The sequence below is a fragment of the Sus scrofa genome, chromosome X, assembly GCF_000003025.6.
Source record: "Sus scrofa isolate TJ Tabasco breed Duroc chromosome X, Sscrofa11.1, whole genome shotgun sequence".
Taxonomy (NCBI): domain Eukaryota; kingdom Metazoa; phylum Chordata; class Mammalia; order Artiodactyla; family Suidae; genus Sus; species Sus scrofa.
This window is the reverse complement of record NC_010461.5, coordinates 48,705,742-48,732,226: the sequence shown is the minus strand read 5'-3', so window position 1 is coordinate 48,732,226 and position 26,485 is coordinate 48,705,742. Positions and strand designations below refer to the sequence as shown.

The 26,485-nt window shown below is 35.9% G+C and overlaps 1 protein-coding gene across 8 annotated transcripts in view; it reads right to left on the bottom strand.

Moving 5' to 3' along the window:
• Positions 1–26,485, bottom strand: part of KLF8 (Kruppel like factor 8) — an 89,297-nt gene that overhangs the window by 20,133 nt on the left and 42,679 nt on the right. For 6 of the 8 annotated variants that reach the window (XR_002340523.1, XM_021079402.1, XM_021079400.1 and 3 more), the window contains 2 exon segments: positions 26,012–26,123; positions 25,246–25,385 (listed from right to left, as the gene is read on the bottom strand). Coding sequence is in view for 7 of the 8 variants with exons in the window: in XM_021079402.1 (XP_020935061.1) it covers positions 25,246–25,385; positions 26,012–26,123 (252 nt within the window). In the remaining variant the exon portion in view is untranslated. 8 annotated transcript variants of the gene reach the window in all.

Sequence of the window (26,485 nt, the reverse complement as noted above, 5' to 3'; positions counted from 1 at the left end):
GTAAGGTCTGGTCTTAGCAGCTCTGGGATTTGTGGGTGTGTACATGCATAAGGTGGGCCAGGAGAGGATCTGAGCTGCCTCCATAGCTCCCACAGCAGGTCCATGTGCATGACTACTGCAGTCCTGGGACCTGACTTCAGTATATCTGCACTGGTAGCTTGGTGAAATCAATTCCTGAGAGACACCAGGGCTGACTACCAGCATACCCCTGGTAGAGGTTGGGCTTAGGGAAGTGCCACAGGTGAAATGTGACACAACAGAGCACACTCACTGGGTGAACAGCTCCAGTGGAGGAATACTCAGTGGCTCATTTCCCAGCAGGAGTACTCCAACCTTGCCTGCCTCTCATTGCAGATCAGAAACATAGCTCAGAAACAGATACAGGGGCTTCTATTCCAGCAACTAGAGAGCAGACCCTGCCCCTGACAGGACAGTGACCACAGAGCAAAGAGGAGGCCCCACTCAACATCACCATATCAGTCACACCTCCTATCAAGGGGCTAACAGCCAGTATATACTGAGGAAAGAGCTGGCAGACATCCATATTAAAAACAGCCTCCACACCAAAAAATATTAAACCCACACCAGTTACAGGGACATTGCTACTTAAAAATAGACTTCCAAGAATGAATAGATAATTCTTACTTCTAAACTCATGGACCAAGAGAAATATAGGTACAATGAGGAAGCAGAGAGGAGTTTCCATTGTAGCTCAGCAGGCTAAGGATATGAAGTAGTCTCTGTGACAATGTGGATTCAATCCCTAGCCTCACTCAGTGGGTAAAGGATCTTGTGATTCTCCAAGCTGTGGCATAAGTTGCAGATGTAGCTCAGATCTGGTGTTGCCATGGCTGTGGCACAGGCCTCAGCTGCAACTCCAATTTGACCCTTATTCTGGGAACTTCCATATGCTATAGATGTGACTGCAAAAAATGTGGAAAAAAGAAGCAGAGGAACTACTCCTAATTAAAAGACCAAGAAAATCTCCCTGAAAGAGCAAACAAATAGAACGCTTCTGTCTACTAGACATTGTGTTCAAAAAGGATATGATGAAAATACGGAATGAATTAAGAAAAACTATTGACAGAAATGCAGATTTATGTAAAAAGGAACTAGAAACTATAATCATGAGCCAATAAAATCTGAGAATTCATTTGAAGAGACAAAAACTGAACTAAAGACTATGAATAGCAGAACAAACAATGAAGAGTAATGAATAAGTGGCCTGGAAGATAGAATAATGGAAAATATCCAATTAGAACAACAGACAGAAACCCAAATTAAAAAAAATAATAAAGCAATATAAGAGACCTATGGGATAATGCAAAGCATGCCAATATATGCATAATAGGGATTCCAGAAGGGGAAAATGGGATTGAAAATGTATTTGAAGAAATTATGGCCGACAACTTCTCAAACATAAAGAAGGAAACAGATATCTATCTACAGGAAGCACAGAGGGTCCTGAACAAGATAAACTCAAACCCACACCATGACATATTATCATAAAAATGGCAAAAGTTAAAGCTAAAGAGTATTCTAAAGGCAGCAAGAAAAAAAAAAGTTAATTACAAGGGAACCCCCATAAGGCTGATTTCTCTACAAAAATTTTGCAGGCCAGAAGGGAGTGGCAAGATATATTCAAAGCCCTGAAAGGGAAAAATCTGCCACCTAGGATACTCTACCCAGCAAGATTATTGTTTAGAATAGAAGGAGAGAGAAGAATTTCTCAGACAAGCAGAAATTAAAAGAAAATAGCAATATTAAACCTATCCTAAAATAAATATTGTAAGATCTTCTCTACATAGAAAAGGAAGAAGCAATAAGAAAAGCACAATCAGAAAGTAAACCACTTAAATAAGCCAGTACACAGATTTAAGAAAAAAGAAAAAAAATTCCATGACAGCAAAACGATAACCATGAAGATGCAAAAGAGGATATTAAAATCCTTAGATGTGGCAGAGGAGAATAATAATATGTAAATTTTCTTCTGGAATATGTTTGAGCCTATAGTCTAAAGCAAGCAGATCTAGGAAGGGGTTATATACTTGAAAAACAGGGCAACCAAAAATCAAAAATAAGCAATACATTAATAAAAACCAAAAGAAGAGGACATAAACATAAAATAAAACTATCAAACCACTTGTACAACTATAAATGTAATAAAATTCATTGAGTAATTTAAAAAGTTTATACATCTAAAAAGTAAAAAACAAACAAACAAACAAAAAAACTATTAAACCAAAAAAGGAGAAACAGAAAGAAAAAGAAAGGGGCAAAGAAGAAATATAAAATCAACATGAAAACAAGGTTTAAAACAGCAATAAATTCATATCTATCAATAGTTACCTTAAATGTCAATGGATTAAGTATTCCCATCAAAAGACACAGAGTGGCAGATTGGCTAAAAAGGAGTTTACAATATACTGGTTACAAGAGACCCACTTTAGGGCAAAGGACACATATAGATTGAATGTGAGGGGATGGAAAATGATATCTCATGCAAACAGAAATGACAACAACGTGGGGGTCACAATACTCAATATGAGACAAAATAGACTTTAAAACAAAGGCTACAAAGAAGGATAAAGGAAGACACTAAATAATTATGAAAGGATCAGTACATGGAAAGCATAATACAATCATCAACATTTATGTACCCAATATAGAAGCACCCAAATACATAAAACAAATACTAACAGACATAAAGTGAGAAATTAACAGGAATACAATAATGGTAGGAAACTTGAACACCCCACTCACATCAATGGACAGATCTTTGAGACAGAAAATCAATAAGGCAACAGAGATCCTAAATGACACAATAAAACAGACTCAGTTGATACCTTCAGGACATTACATCCAAAAGAACCAGAATACATATTCTTTTCAAACACACACGGAACATAATCTAGAATTGACCACTTGTTAGGGCAGGAAATAAGCCTTAACAAATTTAATTGTATAGAAATCATTTCAAGCATCTTTAATGACCACAGTAGCATGAAACTAGAAATCAACCACAGGAGAAAAAATGAGGAAAATTAAAAAATTACATGGAGAATAAACAATATGCTACTGGAATTCACACTGTGGCTCAGCAGGTTATGAACCTGACTAGTATCCATGAGAATGCTGGTTTGATCACAGGCTTCACTCAGTGGGTTAAGGACCTGACATTGCTGTGAGCTGTGGTGTAGGTCACAGATGCAGTTTGGATCCTGCATTGCTGTGGCTATGGTGTAGGGTAGCAGCTGCAGCTCTGGTTTGACCCCCTAGCCTGAGAACTTCCATATGCTGCTGGTGCAGCTCTAAAAAATAAATAAATAAATGAATAAAAAATAAACAACATGCTACTAAAAACAAACAGAAATCAGCTGCATTTCTTTACACTAAAAATGAAATATCATAAAAGGACTATAAGGAAACAATTCCTTTTAAAATCTCATCAAAAATATAAAATACTTAGAAATAAACCTCACAAAGGAGGTAAAATATCTATATGTAGAGAATTACAAAACATTAATAGAAGAAATTTTCAAAGATTCAAAGAAATCTCATGCTCTTGGATTGGAAGAATTAATATTGTTAAAATGACAATACTGCCCAAAGTAATTTACAGATTTAATGCCATCTGTATCAAATTGCCCATGACATTTTTCACAGAACTAGACCAAATAATCCAAAAATTTATATGGAACCATAAAAGATCCACAAATGCCAAAGCTATCCTGAGGAAAAAGAACAAAGGAGAAAGCATAGCCCTCCCGAACTTCAGACAATACTACAAAGCTACAGAAATCAAAACAGTGTGGTACTGGTACTAAAACAGCATATGGATCAGTGGAACATAATATAGAGCCCATAAATAAACCCACATAACTAAGGTCAATTAATATTTGACAAAGGAAGCAAGAATATAAAATAGAAAAAAGGCAGTCTCTTTAGCAAGTGGTGCTGGGAAATTTGGACAGCTGCATTTAAATCAGAGAAGTTAGAACACACTCACACCATGCACAAAAATCAACTCAAAATGGCTAAAAGACTTAAACATAAGATATGACTCTATAAAACTGCTAGAAGAGATCATAGGAAAAACATTCTCTGATATAAATCATACCAATGTTTTCTTAGGTCAATGTCTCAAAGCAACAGAAACAAAAACAAAAAGAAGCAAATGAGACTTAAACTTACAAGCTTATTCTCAGCAAAGGAAACCATAAAAAAATGAAAAGACAAGCTATGGAATGGGGGGAGATATTTGCAAACGGGATGACCAACAAAGGCTTAATTTCCAAAATATACAAACAGCTCATATAACTCAGCAACAACAACAAAACCCAAAAAACATACTGGAAAATGTGCAGAAGACCTAAATACATATTTCTGCAAATAAGACATATAGACAGCCAATAGGTACATGAAAAGCTCCTCAATGTCTCTAATTATTAGAGAAATGCAAATCAAAACTACAATGAGTAACCTCCACACTCCATTCAGAATGGCCATCATTAAAAAGTCTACAAATAACAAATGCCAGAGAGAACATAGAGAAAGGGGAACTCTCCTACACTGTTGGTAGAAATGTAAATTGGTGTGGTCATTATGGAAAACAGTATGGAGGTTCCACAAGAAACTAAAAATAGAGTTTCCATATCATCCTGCAATCCCATTCCTGGGCATATATCCAGGCAAAACTATAATTCCCAAAGATACACACATCCCTATGTTCATAGCAGCATTATTTACAATAGCTAAGACATGGAAACAATCTAAATGTCAATAAACAGAGGAATGCATTAAGAAGGCATGGTACACACACACACACACACACACAAAGTAATATTAATCAGCCATCACAAAGAATGGAATAATGTCATTTTCAGTAATATGAAAGCAACTAGAAATTATCATACTGAGTAAAATAGTTCAGAAAGAAAAAGACAAATAACATATAGCATCACGTATGTGGACTCTAAAATAATATAAAAAGCAACATATCTATAAAAAAACCCAGATAGATATAGAAAATAAACTTGCAGTTTCCAAGGGGAAGGAGGTTAGAGGTGGGAAGGATTGAGACTTTGAGATTAGCAGAGGCAGACTATTAGGTATAGGATGGATCATCAACAAGGTCCTACTGTATATAACAAGAAACTAAATTTGATATCTGTGAAAAAGTATAATGGAGAATATGAATGAGAATATGTATATACATAATTATGTATACATATATATATACATATATAACTGAATCACTTTGCTGTATAGAAGAAATTAACACAACATTGTAAATCAATTATACTTCAATAAAGTCAAAAAAGAAAAACGAAGTGCACATGATTGGGGAGCCCTGGGTCTCATCAGGTGTGAGAATAAAACAAGATAATTGAACAAAGGAAAAAATGACCTGGAAGAACCATCCCATATAATTGATTTAAATCACCTCTCTGGTGTGCTCCTCATTCAGAAGGATGCCCATACTCATACTCCTCCTTTATGGGTACATTACTCCTTTGCTTCTACCTTAGATAGACTACTTCTATGTGTGCTCTCTCACATTTTGTACTGTGTTTCTAATAATAAACTTTGTTAAAAAATGTTAACTAAATTAGTGAAAATGACAGATGAATACAGTGAAAAACATAAGCAAATATAAAATATTTTTAAAAGACCAATTCAGGAGTGAAGAATTAAATATCTGAAATAGAAAACACACTAGAAGGGATACATTCAGGTTATGTGAAACATAAGAATGTATAAGTGATGTGGAAGATAGAATAATGGAACTTTCCCAATCAAAACAGCAAAAAGAAAAACAAATTTAAAACAGATTAAGAGATATCTGGGATAATATTAAGCATATCAATATTCACATCATAGGGATCTCAGAACGAGAATAGAGGGAGAAGGGCGTTAAAGATGTATTTGAGGAAATTATGGCAAAAAATTTTCAAAACTCAAAGAAAGAAATAGATATACAAGTATAGGAAGCACAGAAGGTACCAAACTAGATGAATTTAAACAGACCCATGCCAAGACATGTCATATTTAAGATCACAAAAATTAAAGATAAAGATAGAATTATAAAGGAAGCAAGAGAAAAAAAGTAATATACAAAAGAATCTCCATAAGGCTATCAGCTAATTTCTCTGCAGAAAATTTTCAGACAAAAAGAGAATAGTATAGTTCTGTGAAAAATGTGCTTGTTAATTTGATAGGGATGGCATTGAATCTGTAGATTGCCTTAGGTAGTATAGTCATTTTGATAATATTGACTCTTCCAATCCACAAGCATGGTATATCTTTCCATCTATTTGCGTCATCTTTGATTTCTTTCATCAGTGTCTTATACTTTTCAGAGTACAGGTCTTTTGTCTCTTTAGGTAGGTTTACTCCTAGGTATCTTTTTCTTTTGGATGCAATGGTAAATGGGATTGCTTCCCTAATTTCTTTTTCTGCTCTTTCATTGCTGGTGTACAGAAATGCCATTGATTACTGTGTATTAATTTTGTATCCTGCGACTTTTCCAAATTCATGGATGAGCTCTAACAGTTTTCTGGTAGAGTCTTTAGGATTCTCTAGGTATAGTATCATGTCATTTGCAAATAGTGATAGTTTTATTTCTTCCTTCCAATTTGGATTCCTTTTATTTCTTTTACTTCTCTGATTGCTGTGGCTAGGACTATCAGAACTATGTTGAAGAGTGGTGGTGAGAGTGGACATCCTTGTCTTGTTCCTGATCTCAGCGGGAATTATTTTAGCTTTTCACCATTGAGAATGATGTGTGCTGTGGGTTTGTCATATAGGGCCTTAATCATGTTGAGGTAGGTTCCCTTTATGTCCACTTTCTGAAGGGTTTTTATCAGAAATGGGAGTTGGTTTTTGTCAAAGGTTTTGCACATCTATTGAGAGGATCATATGGTTTTTATTCTTCAGTTTGTTAATGTGCTGTATTACACTGTTGGATTTGCGGATATTGAAGAACACTTGCATGCCTGGGATAAATCCCACTTGATCATGATGTACAATCCTTTTAATATATTGTTGGATGCGGTTTGCTAGTATTTTGTTGAGGATATTTGCATCGATGTTCATCAGTGAAATTGGCCTGTAGATTTCTTTTGTCGTGATATCTTTGTCTAGTTTTGGTATCAGGGTGATGGTGGCTTCATCGAATGAGTTTGGGAGTGTCCCTTCCTCTGCAATGTTTTGAAATAGTTTCAGAAGGATAGGTGTTAGCTCTTCTCTAAATGTTTGATAGAATTCGCCTGTGAAGCCCTCTGGTCCTGGACGTTCATTTGTTGGCAGATTTTTAATCACAGTTTCAATTTCATTTCTTGTGATTGGTCCATTCTTCTTTTCTATTTCATCTCAGTTTAGTCTTGGAAGATTGTACTTTTCTAAGAATTTGTCCATTTCTTCTAGGTTTTCCATTTTATTGGTATATAGTTTTCTACGTTTTCCATTTTATTGGTATATAGTTGCCACTGGTATAAAATTTTCCATTTTATTGGTATATAGTAGTCTCTTAGGATCCTTGGTATTTCTGTGATGTTCATTGTTACTTCTTCTTTTTCATTTCTAATCATATTGATTTGAGTCCTCTCTCTTTGTTGCTTGAAAAGTCTGGCAAAGGGTTTATCAATTTTATTGATCTTTTCAAAGAACCAGCTTTTCATTTCATTCATCATTTCTATGGTTTTCTTTGTTTCTATTTCATTGATTTCTGCTCTGATCTTTATGATTTCTTTCCTTCTACTAACTTTAGGTCTTGTCTGTTCTTCTCTGTCAAGCTGCTTTAGATGTAAAGTTAGCTTGTTTATTTGAGCTTTTTCTTGTTTCCTGAGGTGCGCTTGTATTGCTCTAAACTTTCCTCTTAGAACAGCTTTTGCTGCATCCCATAGGTTTTGGGGTGTTGTGTCTTTGTTGACATTTGCTTCTAGGTATTTTTTAATTTCCTCTTTGATTTCTTTAGTGATCCATTGGTTGTTTAGAAGCATGTTGTTGAGTCTCCATGTGTTTGTGTTTTTTACAGTTTTTTTTATTGTTGTTGATTTCCAGTCATATGGCATTGTGGTTGGAAAATATGCTTGATATGATTTCAATTTTCTTAACGTTACTGAGGTTGGATTTGTAGTCCAGGATGTGATGAATGTTAGAGAATGTTCCATGTGCACTTGAAAAGAATGTGAATTCTGTTGCTTTTGTATGGAATGTCCTATAAATATCTATTAAGTCCATCTGGTTTAATGCATCATTCCAGAACCTGTGTTTCCTTATTGATTCTCTGTCTGGTTGATCTGTCCATTGCTGTAAGTGGGGTGTTAAAGTCCCCCACTATGATTGTGTTATTGTTGATTTGGCCTTTTAAGGTTGTTAGCAGTTGCCTTATATACTGTGGTGAACTTATGTTGGGTGTGTAGGTATTTAAAATGTCTGCTTGGACTGATCCTTTGATCATTATGTAATGTCCTTCTTTGTCCCTTAAAATGTTCTTCATTTTAAAGTGTATTTTGTCTGATATGAGTATTTTAAAGTTTGTTTGGAAGCACAAAAGACCCAGAATAGCCAAAGACATCCTGTAAAAGAAAAATGGAGCTGGAGGAGTCAGGCTCCCGGACTTCAGACTATACTACAAAGCAACAATCATCAAAGCCATATGGCACTGGCACAAAGACAGACATATAGATCAGTGGAACAGGATAGAAAGCCCAGGATTAAAGCCATGCACCTACAGCCAACTCATCTATGACAAAGGAGGCAAGAATATACAATGGAGAAGACAGCCCCTTCAATAAGTGGTGCTGGGAAAACTGGACAGCCACATGGAAAAGAATGAAGTTAGAACACTCCCTAACACCATCCACAAAAAGAAACTCCAAATGGATGAAAGACCTAGATATAAGACCAGACACTATCAAGTTCTTAGAGGAAAACATAGCCAAACACTCTCTGACATAAACGACAGCAATATCTTCTCAGGTCTACCTCTTAGAGTATTGACAATAAAAACAAAAATAAACAAATGGGACCTAATCAAACTTCAAAGTTTCTGCACAGCAAAGGAAACCCTAAACAAAACGAAAAGACAACCCACAGAATGGGAGAAAATCTTTGCAAGTGAATCAACTGACCAGGGATTAATCTCCAAAATTTATAAACACCTTCTGTAGCTCCATACCAAAAAAACAAACAACCCCATCAAAAAATGGGCAGAAGATCTAAACAGACAGTTCTTCAAAGAAGACATACAGATGGCTGAAAAACACATGGAAAGATGTTCAACATCACTCAGTCTTAGAGAAATGAAAATCAAAACCACTCTGAGGTACCACCTTAAACCAGCCAGAATGGCCATCATCCAAAAGTCTACAAACAATAAGTGCTTGAGAGGGTGTGGAGAACAAGGAACCCTAGTACACTGTTGGTGGGATTGTAAATTGGTGCAATCACTGGAAAATAGTACAGAGATGCCTCAGAAAACTAAAAATAGAGCTACCATTTGATCCAGCCATCCCACTCATGGGCATCTATCCGGAGAGAATGATGACTTGCAAAAACACATGTACTCCAATGTTCATTGCAGCACTATTTACAATAGCCAATATATGGAAACAACTTAAATGTCCATTGACAGAGGAATGGATCAAGAAGAGGTGGTACATATACACAATGGAATATTACTCAGCCATTAAAATGAATGAAATACCACCATTTTTAGCAACATGGATTGACCTAGAAATGATCATGCTAAGTGAAGTCAGCCATACAATGAAACACCAACATCAAATGCTTCCACTGACATGTGGAATCTGAAAAAAGGACAGACTGACCTTTGCAGAACAGATGCTGACTCACAGACCTTGAAAAACTTATGGTCTCCGGAGGAGACAGTTTGGGGTATGGGGGGATGTGCTTGCGCTGTGAGATGGAAATCCTGTGAAATCAGATTGTTATGATCATTATACAACTACAGATGTGATAAATTCACTTGAAGATTAAAGAAAATAAAAAAGGGAACAGTATAATATACTCAAAGGGTTGAAATGGAAAAACCTGCAACCTAGGATACTTTACTAGCAAGATTATCATTTAGTATCAAAGGAGAGATGAACTTTTCAGACAAGAAAAAATTAAGAGAGTTCATTGATACTAACCCTAGCTTAAAGAAGTATTAAAGGGTCTTTCTAAGTTTAAAGAAGTAAAAATTTATAAGAGAGGAAAATTCTACCAGGAAAGGCAAATATACAGTGAGGACTGAGAATCAACAAATTAAATAAGCCAGTACAAAGATTAAAAGACAAAAATTATGTAAGCAGCTATAACTGAAATAAACAGGTAAGAGATAAACACAAAGATGCAAAATATGACATCACAAAATGAGTACCCTAATGGCCTGGTGGGTTAAGGATCAGGTATCACTTCTGCATCTCAGGTCACTGCAGTGGTGAAGGTTTGATCCCTGGCCTGGGAACCTCCATATGCTACAGGCATAGCCATAAATAAATAAAGAAACAAAGAGACAAAATTGTGTGAGGTGAAAGTAAAAAGTGTAGATTTTTTAAGAATGTATTTGAACTTAAATGACTAAGTTTATAAGAGCAGATATGGTCATGAGTCCATAGGTCAACATATATGAGACTCACAGTAACCACAAATGAAAAACTTACAGTAGACACACAAAAAATTAAAAATAAAGTAGTACAATCATACTATTAAAGTATTGTCATTGACAAGGGAAGTAAAACAGAAGAAGTGGTGAACAGAGAAGAACTACAAAAATAAAAAGAAAACAAGCAATAAAATGGGAATAAGTACATACCTATCAATAATTTCTACAGATGTCAATGATCTACATGTGTCAATCAAAAGACATTATGGTTGATTGGATAAAAAGGAAGACCATAATCATTGATTACAAAGAGATACAAAAAATCAAAGGTGAAAACTATGAAGAGATTTATGTTAACAAAGTGGACAACTTGGAATGAACAAATTTCTAGAAATATACAACCTTCCAAAACTGAAGTAGGAAGCAATAGACATCCTAGACAGATTGATCACTAGCAGTGAAATTCTATTATTAAAGAAAAAGAAAACTGCCAGCAAGCAAAAGTCCAGGATCCAATGGATTCATAGGGAAATTCTACTAAACATATCAAAGAGCTGGTACCCATCCTTTTCAAACTATAGCAAGAAATTGAAAAGGATAGAGTATTCCCAAATTAATTCCATGAGGTCAACACCCCTGATACCAAAACCAGACAAAGACACTAAAAAAAGAAAACTATAGACCAATAACTCTGATGAATATAGATGCTAAAATCCTGAACAAAATATTAGCAAACCTCATCCAACAATACATAGAAAGGATCATACACATGATCAAGTGTGTTGCAAAATTAGTTCAATATTCAAAAATCAATCAATGTGATAAAACAGATAAACAAAAGGAAGCATAAAAACCACATGATCATCTCAATAGGTGTTTAAAAAGCATTTGACAAAATTCAGCATCATTTATCATTTATAATAAAAACTCTTTAAAAAGTGCGCAAGGGACTATACCTCAACATAATAAAGGCCATATAAGACAAGCCTACAGTTAACATACTCAGTGAAGAAAAGATGAAAGGTTTTTCTCTAATACAGAGAATAAGAATAGGATGCCCACTATTGCCATTTTTATTCAACAAAGTATTGGAAATTTTTGTTATAGTAGTTAAACAAGAAAAAAAAAGAAGTAAAAGGCATCCAAATTAGAAGGGAAGAAGTAAAACTGGCACTATTTGCAAATGACATGATATATATATATCTATATATATCTATATATATAGATATATATATATAGATATATATATAGATATATATATAGATATATATATATAGATATAGATATATATAGATATATATATATATATCCCTGAAGTCTCCACCAAAAAACTATTAGAACTGATAAATGATTTCAGTAAAGTTACAGAATATAAGATTAACATATATAAAAGTGTAGATTTTGTACACACTAATAAAGAATGGGCAGAAATATAAGTTAAGGAAATCATACCATTTTATAATCACATGAAAAAGAATAAAATAACTAGGAATAAACTTAATCAAAGAGACGAAAGACATACACTCTGAATCTATAAAAAACTGATACATGGGCAGAGCAAGATGGCAGGGGAGTAAGAGGCCATGCTCACTTTCTCCCACAAACACATCAAAAAAACACATCTACATGTAAAACGACTCACATAGAACACCAACTGAATGCTGGCAGAAGAACTTAAACCTCCAAAAAGGGCAAGAAACTCTTGACATAACTGAGTAGAACAAAAGAAAAAAAGAGAGAGAGAAAAGGAATCAGGACGGGACTAGCATTCCTGAGAGGGAGCTGTGAAAGAGAAAAGGAACCCACATCCTGGGAAGCCACCTAACTGACGGAAAGATCAGCTGAGTTGGTGGGACCTTGAAGCCAGTGAGAAAAGTGCAGCAGCTAGACTGAGAACAGCAAAGCAGAGTTAGAGCCACACAGATCATCTGAACCCCCGGCCTGGACACCACAGCCTGAGACACAAGGTCGGGGCTGGCTGGGTGATAAGACTCAGGCTCCAGAGGTCCTTGTTGCTGTTGAGAGCCACTGACTGCTGGACCTACCCATTTCCTTCTTCTCCCTGAAAACACATTGAACATCCTGGGAATAAAAGCCTGCTCACACTGAAGAAACAGAGCATATATTCAAACTCCCACACCAAAAATTAATAGTAACCCCCTCCCCAAAAATACAATGGGGTGACTTTGCATAGAAGAAGCATTACAAGACTACAGTTTGGCTTCCCCAAACTCACAGAAAAACACAAGCAAGATGAAGAAGCTCAGAAACCATTCCCAGATAAAACAACAAGATAATTCACCTAAAGCAGTCAACAATGAAACAGACCTCTGCAGTCTGATAGATATTGAGTTCAAAAGGGAGATAGTGAAAATACTGAAGGCATTAAGAGAGGATATGAACAGTAATGCACATTCCTTTAGAAAGGAACTAGAAAATATAAGGAGGAGCCAAGAAAAAATAGAAAATTCATTTGCAAAGATACAAACTGAGCTAAAAGCAATAAAGAGCAGAATGAATAATGCAGAGAAATGAATTAGTGATGTGGAAGATAGAATAATGGTAATCACCCAATGGCAGAGGAGACAGAAAACCAAATGAAAAAAATGAAAACAATACCAGAAACCTATGGGATAATATAAAGTGGGCCAATCTATGCACAATAAGAATTCCAGAAGGACAAGAAAAAGAAAAGGGGATTGAAAATATATTTGAAGAAATTCTGGCTGAAAATGTTCCAAATCTAAAGGATACTGACAACAAGACACAGGAAGCACAGAGGACCCAAACAAGTTGAACCCAAACAGGCCCACACCAAGACATAGTCTAATAAAAATGGCAAAAGTTAAAGATAAAGAGACGATTCTAAAGGTAGCAAGAGAAAAGCAAAGTATTAATTATAAGTGAACCCCCATAAGTCTATCAGCTGATTTCTCCACAGAAACACTACAGGGCAGAAGGAATGGCAAAATATATTTAAAGTGCTGAAAGGAAAAAACCTGCAACCTAGAATACTCTATCCAGTAAGACTATCATTTAAAATAGAAGGGGAAATAAAGGATTTCTCCAACAAGCAAAACATAAAAGAGTACAGTAATACTAAACACATTCAAAGAAATACTGAAAGGGTTTCTTTAAATTTTTTTAAAAAAAGAGAAAAGGAAGAAATAGGATGGAGGAAACCACAATTGGAAAGCAGTCACTTAAATAAGCCAGCATACAAATCTAAACAGGAAGATGTTAAAAAAAAAAAACAGCAATAATACAATGTGGGAAAGTAAAGAAAGAAATTATAAATTTTTCTTTTTATTTTAATGATGTGTTTGCGCCTATATTACTATCAAGCAAAAGCAAGCAGATATAGGAACGGGTTAATTTACTTAAAAAACAAGGCAACCGCAAATCAAAACCAAACATTATATTCACAAAAACTGAAAAGAAATGTACTCAAGCAGAAAATAAATGGAAATCATGCAACCCATAAAAGAAAAGGAGAAGGAGAAACAAAGAATCAACTGGAAAACAAGGTTTAAATGGCAATAAAAACATATCTATCAATAATCACTTTAAATGTCAATAGACTCAAGGCTCCAATTAAAAGACACATATTGGCAGATTGGATAAAAAGCAAAACCTGTCAATCTGCCGTCTAAAAGAAACTCACCTGAGGGGAAAGGACACATAAAGATTGAAAGTGAGTGGAGGAAAAGATATTTCATGTCAATGGACAAGATAGGAAAGCAGAAGTTGCAATATTCATATTACACAAAATAGACTGAAATAAAGGCACAAAGAAGGACAATATTTAAAAGTTAAAGAATACATTGAAAAATAAGACATTACAATCATCAATATATATGCCCCTAACATAGGAGCAACCAGGTACTTATGACAAATACTTACAGACATAAAAGGAGAAAATATAGGAATACAATCATGGTAGGAGACTTTAACACCCCCCTCACATCAATGGACAGATCCTCTAGACCGAAAATCAATAAGGCAACAGAGATCCCAAAGGACATAACAGAAAAGCTAGACTTAATTGACATCTTCAGGACATTACATCCAAAAAAAAAAAAATGAGAATATACATTCTTCTCAAGTGCACACGGAACATTCTCAAGAATTGATCACATACTGGGGCACAAAGCTAACCTCAACAAATTTAATAGTATAGAAATTATTTCAAGTATCTTCTCTGACCACAATGGCATGAAACTAGAAATCAACCACAGGAAAAGAAATGAGAAAAAACCTACTACATGGAGACTAAACAACATGCTACTAAAAAACCAAGGGGTCAATGAGGACAACAAGAAGGAAATTAAAAACTACCTTGAGACAAATGATAATGAAGACACATCCACTCAAAAATCTATGGGAGGCCACAAAAGCAGTGCTCACAGGGAAATTCATACCAATACAGGCCTTCCTCAAAAAAGAAGAAAAATCTCAAATCGACAACTTCACTCAACACTTAAATGAATTAGAAAAAGAAGAACAAACAAAACCTAAAGTCAGCAGAAGGGAGGAAATCTTAAAGATCAAAGAGGAAATCAATAAAATAGAGATTAACAAAACAATTGAAGAAATCAATAAAACCAAGAGCTGGTTCTTTGAAAAGGTAAACAAAATTGACAAACCTCTGGTGAGACTCACCAAGAAGAGGAGAGAAAAAACCCAAATAAACAAAATGAGAAATGAAAAAGGACAAGTCACAACGGATACTATAGAAATACAAAACACCATGAGAGAATACTATCAACAATTGTATGCCAAAATTTGACAATCTGTAAGAAATGGACAACTTTCTAGAGACTTACAGCCTGCCAAAACTGAATCAAGAAGAAATAGATCAACTGAACTGGCCAGCCACTAGAAACGAAATTGAAGAGGTCATAAAAACACTCCCTACAAAGAAAAGTCCAGGACCAGATGGCTTCACACGTGAATTCTACCAAACATACAAAGAGGAAGTGATAACCATCCTCCTCAAACTTTTTCAAAAGGTTGAAGAAGAAGGAACACTCCCAACGATATTCTATGATGCCACCATCACCCTCATTCCAAAACCAGACAAAGATACCACCAACAAAGAAAACTATACACCAATATCTTTGATGAATATAGACGCAAAAATTCTCAAAAAATTTTAGCCAACTGAATCAAACAACACATAAAAAAGATCATACAACACGAACAGGTGGGATTCATCCCAGGTGCACAAGGATGGTTCAACACACGCAAATCAAACAACGTCATACACCACAGTAACAAAAGTCAAAAACCACAAGATCATCTCAATAGATGCAGAAAAAGCACTTGACAAAGTCCGATATCCATTCATGATGAAAAAACTCTTAACCAAAGTGGGTATAGAGGGAACATACCTTAACATAATCAAAGCCATTTATGGAAAACCCACAGCAAATATAATACTCAATGGAGAAAAGCTGAAAGCCTTCCCACCTAAATCTGGAACAAGACAAGGATGCCCACTCTCACCACTGTTATTCAGCATAGTCTTGGAAGTCCTAACCACAGCATATCAGACAAACCAAAGAAATAAAAGGCATCCAAATAGGAAGAGAAGAGGTAAAACTGTCACTGTATGCAGATGACATGATACTATATGTAGAAAACCCTAAGGACTCATGAACTGATCAGCAAATTCAGAAAAGTAGCAGGATATAAGATTAACATTCAGAAATCAGTCACATTTCTGTATACTAAAAATGAAATATTAGAAAAAGGAATACAAAAATACAATACCATTTAAAACTGCACCCCAAAAAATCAAATACCTGGGAACACATCTGACCAAGGAGGTAAAGGACTTACATGCCAAGAACTATAAAACATTAATCAAGGAAATTAAAGAAGATGTAAAGAAATGGAAAGATATCCCATGCTCCTGGGTCAGAAAAATTAATATTGTAAAAATGGCTATACTACTCAAAGCAATCTACAGATTCAATGCAATCCCTATCAAACTCCCCATAACATTTTTCACAGAACTACAACAAACAGTTCAACAATTTATATGGAACCACAAAAGATCCAGAATTGCCAAGGCAATCCTGAGGAACAAAAACCAAGCAGGAGGCATCACTCTCCCAGACTTCAGGCAATAGTACAAAGCCACAGTCATCAAGACAGTGTGGTACTGGTACCAAAACAGACAGACAGACCAATGGAACAGAGTAGAGAGCCCAGAAACAAACCCAGACACCTATGGTCAAGTAATCTTTGACAAAGGAGGCAAGAACATGAAATGGGAAGAAGACACTCTTTTCAGCAAGTCGTGATGGGAAACCTGGACAGCTGCATGCAAATCAATGAAACTAGAACACACCCTCACACCATGCAGGAAATCAACTCAAAATGGCTGAAAGACTGAGATCTAAGAAAAGACAACGTCAAAATCCTGGAAGCGAACATAGGCAAAGCATTCTTTGACATCAACCTTACAAATGCTTTCTCAGGTCAGTCTCCTAAAGCAACAGAAATAAGAGCAAAAATATGGGACCTAATCAAACTGACAGCCTTTTGCAGAGCAAAGGAAACCAAAAGAGAACAAAAAGACCACTTACAGGTTGGGAGAAAATACTTTCAAATGATGCAACTGACAAGGGTTTAATCTCTAAAATATGCAAGCAACTTATACAACTCAACAGCAAAAAAGCCAACAACCCAATGGAAAAATGGGCAAAAGACCTGAATAGACATTTCTCCAAACAAGATATACAGATGGCCAACAAGCACATGAAAAAATGCTCAATATCCCTGATTATTAGAGAAGTGCAAATTAAAACTACCATGAGATACTACCTCACGCCAATCAGAATGGCCATCATTAATAAGTCCACAAATAACAAATGCTGGAGGGGGTGTGGAGAAAAGGGAACCCTCCTGCACTGTTGGTTGGAATGTAGGCTGGTACAACCACTATGGAAAACAGTGTGGAGGTATCTTAGAAAACTACACATAGAACTACCATATGACTTAGAAATCCCACTCTTGGTCATACATCTGGACAAAATTTTCCTTGAAAAATACTCCTGCACCCGCATGTTCATTGCAGCACTATTCACAATAGTCAAGACATGGAAAAAACCCAAATGTCCATTGACAGATGATTGGATTAGGAGGATGTGGTGCATATAAACAATGGAATACTACTCATCCATGAAAAAGAACAACATAATGCCATTTGCAGCAACATGGATGGAACAAGAGACTCTCATACTTAGTAAGTCAGAAAGAGAGAGACAAATACCATATGATATCACTTATATCTGGAATCTAATATATGGCACAAAGGAACCTTTCCACAGAAAAGAAAATCACGGACTTGCAGAATAGACTTGTGTTTGCCAAGGGGGAGGGGGAGGGAATGGGGTGGTTGGGGAGCTTTGGGTTAACAGATAGAAACTATTGCCTTTGGAATGGATTAGTGATGAGATCCTGCTGTGTAGCACTGGGAACTATGTCTAGTCCCTTATGATGGAGCATGATAATGTGAGAAAGTAGAATGTGTACATGTATGTGTCACTGGGTCACCATGCCGTACAGTAGAAAAAAAGTATATTGGAGAAATAACAAGTTAAAAAAAAGAAAGTGAGGCAATGTCCTTAGATTCTGTGACATTGCAGTTAAAATCTGGGAGAAGGGCTTTTCTGAGGTATAATATGTGATGAGCTGAAATGGTAAATTTTTTTCACAGTAATCAAAAATGAAAAATTAAAAAATAAAACACTGATACAGAAACTTGAAAATAATAAAAAAATAGAAAGACATTCCATGTTCATGGATTGGAAAAATTAATATTGATAAAATAACCATACTCCCCAAAGAATCTACCTATTTAATACAACCACTATCCAAATACCTACGACATTTTTCACAGTCCCAGAATGAGTAGTATGAAAAAATACTGAATCATTATGCTGTACCTCTGAAAATAATATAATAATGCAAATCAACAATATTTAATAAAAAAGTTTTATATTTGTATTTAATATATATTAATATTACTTAATAATAAAAAATGAAGTGTGAAACAATGTCGATGCACCTGGAAAGTATTAATTAGGGAAATAATTCAGACAGAGGAAGACAATATAAGTTTCACTTACATGCAGAATCTAAAAGATAAAAACATGAATGAATATAATGATATATAGAATCACAGATACAGAGGGTAAACAAATGGTTACCAGTGGGATTAGGAATGGGGGCTAGGATATCTGGAGGAGGGGCAGATGGGGGTAGGTGATTAATAGTTACAGAATAAAGAAGATACAAGGATATATTGTACAGCACAGAGAATATTGTTAATATTTTATAATATCTTTAAATGGAGTATAATTTATAAAAATATTGCATCAGTATGTTATACACCTGAACCTAATATGATATTGTAAATCAACTATAATTTAAAAAAATGTCAAATTCATTGAACCAGAGTATAGAATGTTGCTTACCAGGGACTGAAGCATGAGAGCTATGCAGAAATATTGGCCCTGGGTACAAATTTGTTTTGCTAAGATCTAATGTACAACAATATGACTATAGTTAACAATATTATATATTTGAAATTTGCTAAGAGGGTGTATCTTAAGTGTTATCACCACACACACTCACACACACGCCCAGTAACTATGAGGTGTTGTATATGTTAACCAGTTTGTTTGTGGTGAATATTTCACAATATATCAAATCACCTAATTTTACATTTTAAATATAAATAATTTTAATTCTCAACTATAAAATTGGAAGAAGAAAGAATTAAGACAAAAAGCTTAAGTTTGTGGCAGTGAGACTAGAATTGAAGGAATATAAATAATAGCTCACATTTTTTGTGAGTTTATATCCAGATAAACTCTAAGTGTTTAAACTATTAATAATTCCCAGATAAGGAAACTGATGGAAAGAAAGGCATTGTAGGAGAGCAGATTAAGATGTTGGAATAGAAGGACTGGAGCTCAACTTCTCTCCTAAAAACAACAAAATTCACAACTAAAGGCTGAGCAATCACCACTCAAATGGACTGGAAACCTTAAAAAAGATACCCTACTCCAGAAGAAAAAGAGGGGCCACATCAAGAGGTAGGAGGGGCGATTTCAGGATATAAACAACCCCATACCTCATGGGTAGGAAGCTCCACAGACTGAAAACTAACTGTTTCACAGAGACTCACCTACAGGAGTAAGAGTTCTGAGCCATACATCAAACCCTCACGTGCAGGGATCCAGCACAGGAGAAAGAGCCCCTGGAGCATCTGGCATTGAAGGCCAGTGGGGCTTGTGTGCAGTAGCTCCACAGGACTGGGAGAAACAGAGACCCCATTCTTAAAAGGTGCACACAAACTTTCACGTGCACTGGGTCCCAGAGAAAAGCAAAGTCTCCATGAGAATCTGGATCAAACCTGACTGCAGTGCTTGGAGGACATCCTGGGAAAACAGGGATGAATGTGGCTTATTGTGAGGGAAGGACATTGAAAGAAAAGCTCTCAGGAATAATCAGCAGTGTGCCTATCTCTGGAGGTGGCCATTTTGGGAAAATCTGGCCCCACCTGTCAGTCAGTGCTGAGAAGCCCCAGGGCAAACAACAATCCAGGTGGGATCACAGCACCACCCCTCAGTAAACAGGCTCCCTAAGGACCCCTCAGGCACACAGATGCCTCTAATCACATCCAGAGACTAAGTCCCACCCACCAGAGGGATTAGAATCAGCTCCACCTACCAATGGGCAGGCATCAGCCCCTCTCATCAGGAAGCCTACAGCAAGCCCCCATACAGACTTCAGCCACAGGGGGACAGACACCAGAAGTAAGAGAGGGTACAATTGTACTCTCTGTAAAAAGGCAACCACAACTAAAACCTATCAAAATGAAAAGGCAGAGAATTATAACTTAAATGAGGGAGAAAGGAAAAACCCCAGAAAATCAGCTAAGCAATGAGGAGATTCTCAGCCTCCAGGGAAAAGACTTTAGACTGTTGATGCTGAAGATGATGCAAGACATTGGAAATAAACTGGAGGCAAAGATGGATAACTTACAGGAAACACTCAGGAAAGAGATACAAGATATAAAACTTAAACAAGAAGAGATGCAAAACACAATCACTGAAATAAAAAATTCACTAGAAGCAGCTAACAGCAGAATACAAGAAGCAGAAGAATGAATAAGTGAGGTGGAGGACAGATTAGTGGAAATTATGGATGCAGAACGGAAAAGAGAAAAAAGATTGAAAACAAATGAAGAGTGTCTCAGAGAACTCTGGGACAATGTTAACCGTACCAACATCCGTATTATAGGGGTGCAGAAAGAGGAGAGAGGAGACATAAAAAACATTCCAAGAGATAATAGCCGAAAACTTCCCTAACATGGGGAAGGAACCACTCACTCAAATCCAGGAAGCACAACGAGTACCATATAAAATAAACCCAAGGAGGAATACACTGAGACACATATTAATCACACTGACCAAAATTAAAGACAAAGAGAAAATCTTGAAAGCAGCTAGGGAAAAGAAACAAGTAACATACAAGGGAACCCCAATAAGGTTATTGGCAGATTTTTCAGCAGAAACTCTGCAGGCCAGAAGGGAGTGGCATGATATACTCAACGTGATGAAAGGAAAAAACCTCCAAGATTACTTGACCCAGCAAGGCTTACATTCAGATTTGAAGGAGAAATCAAAACCTTCACAGATAACCAAAAGCTGAGAGAATTCAGCAATACTAAACCAGGCTTACAACAAATACTAAAGGAACTTCTCTAGGTAGAAAAGAAAAGACAGCAAGAGGAAACAAAAATTCCACAAATGACAAGGCTCACCAGTAAAGGTATATACCCAGTAAACATATGAAATCATCCATGTACAATTATACCACCAAAATCAGAAATCATGAGAAGAGGTGGGTACAAATGCAGGACACTGGAGATGCCCTTCCGATTAAGAGAACAACAACTTAAAACAATCTCATATACATATAGACTCATATCAAAACTTCAGAATAACTGCAAACCAAAAATCTACAATTGATACACAAACAAGGAATCTCTGGAGAAGAAATATATCTCATAGTAAATAAGTGCATGATCCACCATGAAGTGGGTCATTTGACATCATTCTTGGAATGCTGAAGTCTTCTTACATCTGATTCTGAATTCCTTATGATACTTATGGTATCATAACTTATGATAATTATAATTAAATAATGCAACTGTACAATTAAATAATACAGTCCTACAATTATATTATTAATAACCATTTCTCTCCATGGTACAATGAAAGGTCTATAATGTCTTGTTTATCACATCACCTAAAATGGTGTAACACCTATATTGAAGAATCAATAAGATGTAACAAATTGTGAGGACATATTTATATAGTTACACTGTTTTTTAACCAATTTATGCATTTTATATTTTACTTATTTTCAGAGTGTGTATTATTTTTTATTCTTACCAGTTAAGTTATTCTTTTTATTATTCTATATAAAATATTTAATGGTATATAAGGCTTTCTTCTTTATAAATTTTAGTTGCACAATATACACAATTTTAATATAATACTAATATTTAGAGAGAAATTGAAATGTAATAGATAATACTAAATAGTAAGGATGAAAGCCGTACAAAATTGGATAAAGTATAATATAAATTTCCTATTTGTCTCAGCATATTTTCCATTCCACTTCTCCAGAGGGAGTCACTTAATCTGTTTCTTAAGATCCATAATATAATAATCTGTGTGAATGTAATTGTGTTTAAATATATGTATTTTATTCTGTAAAAAAATAAATAAAATAAAAAAAAATTTTACCCACAAAAAAAAAAGAAAGGTATTGTAACTTTCAGCTAATGAGTGACTGGGATGTCAAATTCAGGCAGTGCAGTTTCACAATGTCTGCTCTTGACTATTATGTCTACATCCTCAATAAAAGAGTTATTTGGAGATGAAAATAATAGAACTTTAGAAAATAACAGAACAAATAACTGGGGCATAAGATATTCCTAAGAATCAATGATTAATTTTGAGCCTCAGTGAATAGGTTATGAAAAACTGGGGCTTAACTTTAACTGTGTGTTTAAAGGAAATTGTTGTATCTGTATTTCCTGCTTTGTATGATTGTAAGCTCAGAGGAGATGAATGGCCATATTGAATACTAGAGGTGATATCCACGTAAATAAGAGCCTCATGGCTCTCTGCTGAGAGAGTATCTACCAGAGACAAGACTATCACTCTCTGGAACTCCTTGCAATGAACTGCAATATTGAGGGCAATAAATCAGGCATTCCTTTAGCTGCCTCAGTTCCAAGAATACCAACAATAAAAACCAGTATACCCAAGTTGCATATCAAGGTAGGATTCCATGGGACTTTTCCCACTTACTAAATGTGCAATAACTGGTAAACTCTCTATCTCAGTAAATGGCACCTCCATCCAATGAGGGTAAACAGTCATCAGTTTACCCTCAATCATCAATATACTTCCTTCTCTCCATATTCACACCTAATATCCCAGTCAGGCTCTCATCATTTTTTGTCTGCATCACTACAGTAGCCTCTTAAGTGATCTTCTCCCTTCTACTTTTGTGCCTCAATGCTTCATCACAAATTATTGCACTCAATATGCCTAGCTATGCCAGACTTCTGTCAGTTATTAAAACAAGGCAAACTTATTCCGTTCTCTAACCAAGAACATTCTTTACTTAAGCTTTTTGAATACCTGTCTCCTTTTCATATTGATTATGCTAATCAATGTATGAACTTTGTTTAGATCCAGATTGGAACAAACTTTAAAAAACAAACACTTATTATATCATTGTGGAAATTTGATATTAAGGATATTTTTAATATGCTAGTAATAAGGTGTTTATTTTTATTTTATTTTATTTACTTATTTATTTTTGGTCTTTTCTAGGGCCACAGCCCTCAGCAATGCTGGGTCCTTAACCCACTGAATGAGGCCAGGGATTGAACCCACAACCTCATCATTCCTAGTTGGATTTGTTAACCACTGAGCCACGATGGGAACTCCATAAGGGTTTATGTTTAAACATCTTTGTCATAAATACTTCAGAATATATCTTTAAAAGATAGAGATAAGGTGTCTATTTTTAAACATCTTTGTCTTTTAAAGCTATATTCTGAAGTATTTATAACAGATAATATGATGTCTGAAATTTGCTTCAAAATAATACAGTGGGGAATGGGAGAGTTGGTAGGAGTGTGAAGAAATAAAATTGGCCATATACTAATATAATTGTTGAAATTGGTTATAGGGTATATGGGAGTCCAGTAAACTGTTCTACTTTTGCATGCTGAAAATTCAGGTTTAAATACTTAAACATAATGTACATATTCAGTGGAATCAGCCTCCATCCTGCATGAAGGAGAAGAAAACAAAATATTAATAAATAATACGAGTGTTATGGGAATATTGGGACAATGAAATCTGGAAATTAGTCACCTGTTCACAGCCTTGGGGCAGAGCAACTAAGACTCTGGGTTCTTCTATACAAACTCTAATACAGTATATGTTTATAAGAAAAGAGGGCCCCGTCCTTGCCAGTGTGTCTAAGCCTCACCTCTGAGCTGGAGATGATTGCGGATGAAAAGTCTTCAAGGAAAGGGTACAAACTGTTGACTGACAAGCTACTGCTGGCCCATAGGCAGGTTTCTTTGAAACTATGGTGTTATAAGATTTCTTTAATTAGAATCCAGCATTCAAAATATGTTATGTTTCACATAAAAATCTTGATGTGGGGTTTTTTTTTTTAATTTTGGAGATTTGGTAATACTTAGAGTTGAGTTACAGTTCTTCCTCAGATAGGCAGGATGCTTGTCCCCTCTTTGCCACCCTCAGCCCCCAGGTCTGCTTTACTTATTCTTTATAATATGCACCTTTTTTTTTCTAATACAAACAAAAGTTTGTTACAGGTTTGTAGATGGTGCTGAGCTCCAAAAGCCTGCTCTAATTTCACTGAGTTTTTTTTCCTTTTTATAGGCACACCCATGGCATATGAAAGTTCCTAGTCTAGGGATCAAATCGGAACTTCTATTGCCACCCTATGCCATGGTCACAGCAATGCGGGATCCAAGCTGCATCTGTGACCTGCACTGCAGCTTGCTCCAACACTGGATCTTTAACCCAGTGAGTGGGGCCGGGGACCGAATTTGCATCCTCATGGATACTAGTTGGGTTCTTACCTGCTGAGCCACAATGGGAACTTCTCTGTGCTTTTCAATATTCAATAATTAACATGTGGGGCTTTGGTAGCAAAGGAAAGAATGATGTCTTAGATGCCTTAATCTTTGTATAAGTGTTATAACTTCCAAATTAGAAAGGACCTCAGATGCTCAATGGGGATGATGACTATTCAGAAGATACCAGGTTTAATAATTTTCTTAGGCTCTTTTTTTCATGAAAGCTACCATAGAGTAGAAATAGGACACAGGGTTAAAAGCCATGGATGGAAACTGTAACCCTGAGTTGAAATTGATCAACCTTTGTTTCAAGATTTTTTCCCTGTCTTATCTCTCAGAGATTCTGTGTGTGTGTGTGTGTGTGTGTGGTGTGTGTGTGTTGGAAGCAGGGTGGAGATTGACAGACCTGTATGGATTCTGCGGTGGGCTTTCAGGTGAGAACTTTTGGTGTACACTTTGCTGCATCCTGCAAAGTCACATTGGTGAATCCGTCTTCTCTTCAAGTCAAGGGACTCTTCTCCCTGCATTTGGGTCATTACTGCTGGTCTGAGCACAGAAAGAGAGATAGGGCCAAATAGTGATTTAAAAATGGAGGCTAAATAAATGGACTTACATATAATGGGACCACTTCACACACACATTTAATTTATGCAGATTTAATATCAGCCTTCCCCCCTACCCCAAGAAGAAATAATTGAAATAGTTCGAGCAATTCCCTCAATTAGGCCACTCTACTCAGTAAGTGCAGGTCCCAGAGGTAGTAATGTTTCTTTGGGTGATTTCTGTTCCCAAGCAGTGTGAGCATTTCACGCTTTAAATCTTATTTTTAGGTTTAAAGAAATGAGTTTTTCATACAACATGGTTGCTAAAACAAACCAACTATAAAGCTACTGTAAATTTACAGAAAGAAACAGAATGCAACTATATAGGAAATTTACAGGTTTTTTTCAAGGGTGAAGTTGATGATTTACGATTAGAACACTAACTGTCATAACATGTATGTCCATGCACATGGGTGCACACAATCTCATACCTTTATTGGGAAGGCAGTTTACTTATATTTTGTTGTCCTTAAATTCTTACTACTGTGTCTGAGGATTTGTTCCACTTCTACCATAGACACATATATATCTACACAGCGACAGACCTGAAGTAAAGGTAAAAGTACTCACTCTTGCTGTAGTCCCTGAATACCCTGTAAGGCTGAGGATCCACTCTCAATTGCATTCTCCTCACTGTCACTTGGGATCTCCAGTGGAGACATGGAGGTGGGGTCAACTTTCACTGAAAGCAAAGAAAAGGAGCAGTGTGGGCTACAAATATATAAGCCTCTGTAATCATTTTCAGAATCTCTAGTTTGGCCCACAATGAGAAGGAGCAGCAAGATAGAGAAATAAAGAAAAAGCAAAGATGGGATATGTATATTTGTATGGAAGGAAAAGAAGAGTATTTAAAACTATAGCATAACAAGTTACAGAAATTACTTTGAGGGAAGTAATGGACATTCTTGTACCATTAGAATGAGCTTCCCAAGGATAGTGAGTATGATAAGATAATGGGTTTCTCTAGGACAGGATCAGGGTCTGAGTCAGCTCTCTATCTCCAGCCCCCAAGGACAGGGTCTGCTAAAAAGTCATGTTCAATGT